This window comes from Borostomias antarcticus (genome assembly GCF_949987555.1).
Source record: "Borostomias antarcticus genome assembly, chromosome: 5".
In the NCBI taxonomy this organism is placed as follows: domain Eukaryota; kingdom Metazoa; phylum Chordata; class Actinopteri; order Stomiiformes; family Stomiidae; genus Borostomias; species Borostomias antarcticus.
Window position 1 is genome coordinate 12,912,468 of NC_140238.1, and position 9,908 is coordinate 12,922,375.

General features: G+C 41.1%; 1 protein-coding gene across 1 annotated transcript; it reads right to left on the minus strand.

The window, feature by feature from the left end:
* Positions 1-4,729: 4,729 nt before the first annotated feature.
* On the minus strand, positions 4,730-7,269 carry rdh14a (retinol dehydrogenase 14a). Its single transcript, XM_084438669.1, has 2 exons — positions 6,959-7,269; positions 4,730-6,172 (listed from the first exon to the last, which is right to left on the minus strand). Exons 1-2 carry the CDS (start codon positions 7,199-7,201, stop codon positions 5,555-5,557), a joined length of 861 nt encoding a protein of 286 aa, XP_084294795.1. The 5' UTR covers positions 7,202-7,269; the 3' UTR covers positions 4,730-5,554.
* Positions 7,270-9,908: the final 2,639 nt, after the last annotated feature.

Genomic DNA, 9,908 nt, shown 5'->3' on the forward strand with positions numbered 1-9,908 from the left:
CTGTATGCCAGATGCAATCATTCCAGTCCTACCCATTCCATAAAGATTTTCATCACCCATCACAATAACTTGTGCAGACTGCACGTTCATATCTGAAACAATTATGTCTAGCCTCAAATCATTTGATTTCGGAGCAGGGCCATGTTGCAGGGGAGCAGTCTCTCAAGCGTAGGTCTCTTGGTGGTTATCATAGCCAGACCAAATGCCTTGAATAGCACGTCATTAGTAAGTTTGACCCGGCATGTCACAATAAGTGCAGTACTACAGGAATGCAACGGAAAGGCTCTGGATGTTATGAGCTCTTCTAGTTGAGTATGTTTGTCCTTGGAGACCAACAGACTGTCGATAGCACACAATACTATGTTGACACCTTACAGTATTATGTACAATTATGTCTTTGGTCAGAATACAAACAGAAAAGGGACCAATAATGGACGTTGTTACTTATGTACCTGATCTGATACAAAATCCCATACAAAAGGCACTTTCAACTGAGAAGAGTCTTACACTTTATTTGTTCACCATTGGCTTATTTTCACAACATAGTTGCACTCATGCATCTGCATACAGTATTTCTCATGGTACCTGTATTGTATTCAAAAATAAAATCTTATGAAGCTCAATCTACTCTCTAAGAAGCTGTTGTTTTTTTGGTGTGAGACTGATAACGATTTTCTCATGGTCAATTGCATGAACACAAACTGTCCATCTGAGGCCCATGATTGTGGGTTTAAATTCTGCACTTTGATGTATGTTGCAGCCTGTTCTGAATGGTGGATATTGACTTGATTTAGAAATGTAGAAAAGAAATTTAGAGAAGAAATGGTTGCATCACATCACAATAGGGAAGTGAAACCTGTTTTGTCAGTTTCTGAAAAGGTAGTTTAAATAGTAATCCTATTTATATTGTCATTGTATATATATTGTAATTTTATAACAGTTAAACTATAATAAAACATACATCAGAAAATCATCCATACTTATTTGATAAAGTATGACATTTATTAAATGTTTTAATTTTACCCCATACCCCACTTTTGTTTATCAACAACTCAGGCGCAGATTACCAACATTAATACAGAGAAGATCTGGATATAACATTAGGCTGTGGTAATTGAATTTAGGTTAAGAACCTGAGATAAGACTTTCAAAATCAGTAGATGCCATTGTGTTAGGTGATCATACTGTAGGCCTATAGTAGCTAGTCTACTGTACACCACCAGATAGTTGCTATTGTTGCACAGCTCTCAATTCTTCTCAAGTAGTCTACAGAATTTCACCTTATTCAAGAAGTAAATACTATTCTCTCCTTCTTCCCTTTATGAATCTCTCATAAATATGCTTGAGATCCACATCCCCCTGCTCAAGAACTGGGACCAGGTTCAGCTGATTTGTCCCATCCTGAGGTCTTGCAAACCAGAGGACCAACCGAGTCTAAGGGGTGCAGAGTATAAGAATTACCTTGGTCCAAACTCAATAGGATCCAACCTAGGAAAGTAGCCTAGTGGAACTGCAACGTGGAGGTGTTTATTTACCGCATATGTTATGATTGCCAATGGCCGGACCACACTGTTAACAAAATGAGCGCTGCATACAAGGAGGTTCATCATGCGAGGTAATCTCCTCTGGCACTGTTTCAGCAGGCTTTAGGCTACAACAAAGAATAGCCCTAGGGATAGAAAAAAAACATTATGAAATGCTTCTCTTAGGAAATCTAATGACTTAGGTAAGCCTTCTTGATACTCATTCTGCATCTATTTATATTGTCAATATAGATACATGGGACAGCATGCATGCATCTAATGTATTTTAGCCAGCCCCAGGTTGTGGCCAGTTGAAATTCTACCAGTTAACGTTGAATCCTGGATAATTGAGTATAGACTAAATAGAAAATTATAGTGAAGCCTGATCACACTTCTATTTTCATTATGTGCCACATTAAAGGGATAGTTCAGAATTTGACATGGAGCCTCATTTACAATTTAACCATTATGTTGTTAATTGATTGATATTGATTTTCAGCTGCTTCTATTCTGCCCTTCTTATGGGCATACACATGTTGCTAATGCTGCCCCAATGCAATGGTACCAGGAAAACATCCACTACCAAACTAAACAAACTAAACAAATAAAAGGACAGTCTGTCTGGGTTAATTTGAGTGTTTATAACATTTTCTTTTGTTTTTTTAAGTCAAACTATCGTTGAATATTTTACTTTGAGGGGACCTATTTTCTCTATGAAAACGATGTGACCTTTATTTAGAAATTCCTTGAAAGAGAGCTACCGGACATGAGTTTCGTAGGTTCTCACTGACAAAGTAAAAGATTCAATGATAGTTTGACGTAAAAATTGTCATATAAACTCTCAAATAACCCAGGTAGACTGTCATATTTTATTTTCTTTGGATGCACTGTGGAGTGTGTTTGGTAGTGGATGATACTCCGCTACCATTGCATTGCGCTGGCATAAGCAGGTGCATATATATTCTTACAGCCGCTGAGATTGTGAGGTACGATAGGACACTGTAAGAATAGACTGTGCCTTAGCAAAATGCGTATGTCCACAAGGACAGAATTGAATCAGCTGAAATTGGTTTCCATCGATCAACAACATAATGGCTAAGTTCAAAGTTCTGAATTACCCCTTTAAGAGATGGCCTTCTTGTTCTCTTTATTAAAAAATTAAAATTGAAAGATGATTGAGTCATATCATTAGAATTGTCGACCTGCATTTTTAAATTGATGGATAACCAACATTGTTGGCAAGTGTCATTTTTAAGCACAGCAAAAGTAATATAACTGATTACTTTCCATTTAAAATGATGTTACAATGCAACAAATTACTTTTGTTAAAAGTAATGGTTATTATGCAATACATTTGAAGTATCATATCCCAACACTGTTTGTAGAGGAGTTGAGCTACACCCCACTCTCCTCTCCAATATCGATTTGCATTAGTATTATTATTACAGTATATTTGATTTGGGATAGAACTGTTGGCTATCAAAGAGATTAGAAGGATAATACTGTATATCCAAAAAGCATAGCACACCTTTACAGTATTTAAATTCTGGCATTTTTTCCAATCACTCCCCCAGCAATATTTGAAGTGTACCAGACATATTTTGACAAGCCCTGGCCTGGATAAAGTGTAGCAACAAGCCTAACTCTTTCTTTTAGCCACATGTCCTTTAGGAGTCAGATCCCAACTTTCGCAGGTCTGCTTCGGGTTTGGGTAAGAAATTCACTGGCCCTGTTTAGGTCGGACACAACTTTTTGGACCCGTGAAGAGCTTCACCAGTTATGCAAGATCAATACAACTCAATTACCTAGACATTTGATATTTGACATTCAAAGTGCTGAACAAAAAGTAATGTGATGTAGCAAACAACAATATTGCATTTCAATGGAATGACTAAACAGACAATTGGGCCTGTTAAGTGTGTGTTCATTGTGAACTACTCAAGATGTACACATCTTTTCCACCAGGGGTTTAGGCATACACAGTAGCTGGACCTCCAACCAATGATATGGGACACTGGCTAAGCTATAGACACATTTTGAAGTCTGAAAACATTGTTATCAAGTCTCACAATAAGGAATTCAAAAACTTCAGCAGAATGCATTATGTTTAATAATTAGGCTCTTCCTTTAGTTTTAAAACAAACATGGTCATTAAACTTGAAAAATGCCCAGAGACCTAATCTCTTCAAGTAAGACGGAAAAATTAATCAGTTACCCTTGAATCATGACTTGTTTTCGAGGCTTGTTCAGTGCTCCTCATAAATGATCCAGAAAATGCACTAATGAAGATTGCAGGTGGGAAATACATTACAAATCTACAGGGTTCCCTATCGTTTCATTTTCAAAGTAATGGACAATCTACTTCTGATATAGAGAGAAAACATTCCTGACTAATGACATTTAAGACTGGCAGCTAGAATGGCTGATTGGGGTCTAACTAACCTCCAAAACCAGACAAATATAGGATTAATTTACTCCCCAAAGGCAATTCTGTAAATGAGCCTAGCCAACAACCATTATTCAATTATGCATGCACACTTATAAAGCCTTACATTTATGCACAGAGAAAAACAATGCTATTTAAAGGATAAGTTAACTATTTTGGACTTCTGGGCCTACAGTATTTTTGGCCTGTCTTACATGAACCTGACACGTAGAGACTATAATTTTGCCTCAGTATTTAGCTAGCTAGTTGTTCTGCAGGCGCACACTTGGCTACAATGGAAGTCAATGGGACCAATGAGGCGTTGGAAAAAGTAAGAACCATTGCTGTTATAAAGGATTAAAAATATAGCTAGGTATCTAGTATAGCAGGTGAGCTAGTAAACTCAAACATGAGGTCAGGATTTGTAGCCGAATTGTGATCACCTGCTTTTAGTTTATGTGAAATAGTTATGTTTCAAATTGAACTTTTGTTTTAACATTTGGTTTAGGATAGCTACATTTCACAAAAGAGCATATGGAGACTCATTTCACCCTGTGCTTCCCGTTTTGGAAAAGCACATTTATCGTACGGTATTCTTTTTCCAACGTCTCATTGGCCCTGTTGACTTCCATTGCAGCCAAGTGCGCGCCGACAGAACTGTAGCTATCAGGGAAATTATAGTTTCTACTGTATGTGTCAGATTCATGCAAGACAAAACCAAGAATAGGCCCTAAAGTAAAAAATAGTGAATTATCCTTTAAGTTGACTTTGGGTGGGTAAGAGTAAGAACGTATCTGAGAAAACAGAAAGATGTAGGCTACAACCAAACAGTATAAAGACGACAAAATGTGCACACGCAAATAGCTAAGGCCAAGTAGGCTTACGAAGAGAATGGCAGATTCAATTAGGTTCACACTGGGAAAATAATTTATTAATAATTAGACAAGATGAGTATTCAGGCAAGATTCTGTCATATGAATCACAATTTAAAAACCACTTGCTGATACAGCAGGCCATCAAATGTGCAACCTCAACACTGGTAATGCCATATAATCAGGATACAGGGATGAGTACAATTAAGTTGTCCCCAATATAAGCAACAAAAACGAAAACCCATTACAGAGAGCTAGAGCTAAATAATTAATGGTGTAAGATGACTTAGCATGACAGTTACAGAGATGTCCATACTTCCTCCATGGTAGGCCATGTTTGGAAAAATAAATCGGCATTCGGTAAGCTGTGCTTCAGGGCTACTGGCTAGCTAAGGAAACATATACTGTCTCTGTAACTTCTCAATCATAAAAACACTGGAGCTAATAAGCCCTTAGTGCAGCAAGTTACTCGCCCCCACAAAGAGATTGCCCTAATTAAACATTGCAAAACAGCCAATTAAGCACTAAGTACTCAAGCTTGCACCTCAATTTGTTCATATACCCATTCAAGGTTTCACAACATTTACATGGCACTTCAATTTATATAAGCCTATTTACTGTATTGTTAATATGCATTGTACCTGTCAAATTAACTGAATACAGAATTAAGTATCTGAAACAGTTGTTAGTACAGTTTTGAGCTCTCGAGGACTGTAGTTAAGAAACCCTTGGTCTCATGTGGTTATCCCCACCATGATTTCACTGATATCCCACAGCTTCCTGGCCACCTCTTGGTTTGTAGCCTTTTCCAAAAGAACCTGCTCCTGACAGCCTGCAAAGCACTTCCCTTGAATCCCATCCACATCAGGGGAGCAGGCCAGGTAAACTGAGGTCTGTGCACCCTCTTCAGGACTCTTGAAGAAGGCCCAGGAGACAATGCTGAACAGGGGCTTGGCCAGGAAAGGGATGTGGACATGCCTCCCTAGGTTAGTTCTCACAATACCTGGAGTTAACGCATTAACTGTGACTCCTGTCTCCTTGAGCCGACAGGCAAGCTCACTAGTAAACAAAAGATTGGCTAGCTTACTCTGGGCATAGGTAAAGGCCTTGTCATAGCTCTGTTCGCTGTTCAGGTCCTCAAAGTTTATCTCACCATATTTGTAGAGTTTGGACGAAACTACTATGATGCGACTGGGGGACGATTTTTTCAAGTGGTCCAGCAGGAGGTGGGTTAGGAGGAAGTGGCCGAGGTGATTAACCCCAAACTGCATCTCAAAGCCATCCTCCGTCTTGGTGTATGGGCATTGGTAGATTCCTGCATTGTTGATCAGCACGTCAATCCTGGGTTCTTCCTATTGAAACAGTTCAGACTAAAATTATAAATATGTGACTTCTCTTGAACATTTAGCCCACTTTTAAGATTGCCAATATAAACACCAAATAAAATATCAAGATCAACTTTATTATCTCACAGGTAGAATTTTTTTACTTGATGTACCATGTGACCAATAAACTGGACTGATTTAAATGGCTGGTTCCACCTCCATGAAGTAAATCAACACACAATGTGGAATCACTCAGTTATAAGAGTTGTTTATGAGTGCATACAATATATCATATATAAGTTATGTTTATTTTGGTTTGTACCTGTATCCCATAGCCAGTTGGACCATACAGGCTACCTCAATGTTAAACAATGCCTTTCCTTGTGACAGTTATTGGACGGCACAAAAAAGCTAGTGACAAAGCTCAAACCAGCTAAATATTGCTAGATTGACTTGTGATCATATGACAACTGACAAACAAGAAAACAGGGGGCTATGCTAGAGCAATCCGGGGCCCACTGGCAGGAGGTACTTTTCACTCATAACGTTAGGTTGAATGCTGTGTCAGCTCATTTGAAGGGCGGTAATCTATTAGCTAGTTATAGCAAAAACAAGATTTTCACTAAAGCTATCTAACATTCTAATCTATTTTACTATATTCAGTAGCTAGCTAGACTAGTAGTTAGATATTTAGTAAATTAGCCTAAATATACCGTTAGTGCTAGACTGTTATTAATTCGCTAGAATAGCTAGATAGCTTAGCTTAGTTAGCTTGTTGACACCGTATTACTCTCACGTTTCACATAACGTTACCTTAAGAATGTCTTCACAGAAACAACGCACGGATTTCAGCGATGCGAGGTCCAAGTGTTTTATTACCAGTTCTCCCACATCTGGACCTATCTCCAGTCTGATCTCCTGAGCGGCATCCTCTGCCCTCCTCATATCCCTGCAAGCCATTATCACGCGACCTTGTCTTTTTAGTAGATCGATTGTTGTGGCTCTCCCTATTCCACTGTTCGCACCGGTCACTATAATAGTTTTACCTCGCATCATTTTGATGAATTGCGTGGCTAGCTATCTTGCACGCAAACTGAAGACGAGCAACGCAACTTAGATGTTATGTCAGCTGTAGCGTGAGGTAGCTCACATATTCAGTAACATTACCAGCAGTCACTAGCCAGCTTCTTCTTCTCTCACTTTTTGGCGGATTGCGCACCAACGTTAAAGGTGCATACCGCCACCTACCATACCGGAGTGTGGAGCATCAGGGTAAATAGTAGCCTACACCCGGTCATAGAAGGAAAGAGAGAAAGAGGGACACAGGTGAAAGAAAGAGAATACAGCTAAACTCGACGACAATCCCTGTATCTGTAAGGTAAATAGAGCCCTACAGCATTCCCACATTCTCAAGCAGCTAGAATCCCATGCATATTCCATGACTGCCCCAACCATGGATGTATTAATAGAACCGGATAGGGTCACTCCATTCACTGACTGCTCGAAAAAGTGAAGCCCTATTGAACCGTGCCATCTTTGAAAAAAACGCGTCACTGATACCTTTGACATGCACAGTCAAAGGTATCAATATTCTTGTAGTCCACGAACAGATTGCGTTCATGGCTCTCCAATCATAGTTTTTAGCTGACTGCATTCGTTATGGCACATTCGCACTGGATAAGCAAAGTCTGCATTTTAGCCTACTTGAATTTACAGACATCCATTATCTCCCGGTTATGATGTCACTGCCCACTCTTTTTATGAACTAAAAGTCTATACATTATTAAGCCTATCAGATGTTATTCATTATAATTTTGGCTTCCTTATGTACAAAAAAGATTAGATTGCGAGCCTCAAGTTAGGCCTACTCAACTGCGCAGCAGCACACCCAGATAGCAAGCGGATCTGGGCCATATACAGGCCAGATCTGGCCCTTGTGGCTTAGTTCCGGCACAGAATCATTACACATCCACTTGCTATTTGGGCAGGCATTTGGAAATGTACAGAGGCGCACCAAATGTTTCACAGACTCAACCAAATGATCTGTCTGTAGTTGATAACATGAGTTTACAATAAGTAAACATTTGGCAGATGGTGCGTGGAAATGTATGCTACAGACATTATGTCAGGGAGCGTTCCGCTATCCGTTCCTGCAGCGCACGGCACGGCCCAGCATGGGTATGCACCCTGGGCGCACGGCTATGAACGAATGGGGGGAAACAGAAAAACAGCTGATTCTGATCAAATCACAGGGTGTCCATTCGCACGGGATTATCAGATGACCTCTGTGTTTGGTGCAATATGGTAGGTAATTTGCGGTGGAATAATTACTTTACAAATCACGGACATGGTAGATTCGCACGGGATTAAGAACACAGATGACCGCCGTAATAATTACAAATCACCTGAGGTCCTGGGTAATACTAGTCCCGTGCGAATAGGGCTTTAGCAGCACTAACGTTAGCTAGTTAGCGTACACTCCCAAAGATGTTACCTGAAGACAGGGCTGGACTGGGACAAAAAATCGGCCCTGGCATTTTTGGCCCAGACCGGCCCACCACAATCGGCCGGACCCAGGGCTGGACTGGGTGAATATTTCCTACCGGGAAATGTAGCCCCAGTCAGGCCACTAGCCGAGCCGACGCGGTGAGATGGAACACCTTCAGTTTCGTTTTGTTGACGGGGGGGGGGGGGGGGGGGGTGCTGCTGCGCGATTTGTTGACGGGGGGGGGATGCTGCTGCGCGATTTCTTGACGGGGGGGGGGGGGGTGCTGCTGCGCGATTTGTTGACGGGGGGGGGATGCTGCTGCGCGATTTCTTGACGGGGGGGGGGGGGGTGCTGCTGCGCGATTTCTTGACGGGGGGGGGGGGCCAGCTGGCTCTCTAACGGCCCACGCAAATGACACCTGAAACTAACAGAGGGAGGGGTGGGGCCTACATATGATTGGGCCAGCCCAGTGTCAGTATAGAAAATGGACCAATGGGCCGCTGTCCCTGCTCTATGGGCCGTTCGTTAGCTCTTTTTTTTTTTAGATCGGCCCACAAGTAGGTCCGGCCCACAAGTAGGTCCGGCCCAAGCCCCCAGGATCAGCTTGGCGCATTGAAGCCACCATGGGCTTTCAGGCCAAGCCCGGTATTGCAAGGCATGCGGCCCAAGAACCCTTATTTCCCATGTTAGTGGATGATGATAGATAGGGCTAGAAAAGGAAAACAAAATTTTTCTGGGTATCATTCAGCATCAGAGACCAATCTTATCAATATAAACTTTTAGTTTTAGGGGTTTGGGGGTTTTTGAAGCCACCAATACCTGTATTGAGCCATTTAAACATGTGCTGTGCACGAGCCTCGGGGACGCGCTGGTCGCGCGTTCGTGAGTCCTGCGAGCTCGGGAAAGCACGTGACCATAGGAAGACCCGCCCTACTCTGCCTCTGATTGGATAGGAAGTCATGTAATGACATCGGTTAACATTTGCTATGTTTAGCAATGAAGCTTATGATCATGCTAATCATAGATATGAACGTATGTCTATGATGCAAATGATCATGACATGTGGTTACTTTAGGACATCGTTGGAAAAGATCTAGAGGGTAAGTGGGTCAATGTTGAATAACTTAGCTAACATTACCTAATGTTACATTTCTTTATATTAACATCAACTATATTGATAGGCTAGGGAGCTATGCTAACGGTAGCTAATGCTAACGGCTTAGGGTTAACGTTAGTTAGTTAATGCTAACGTTACGTTCGGAGGTCTCAGATGTA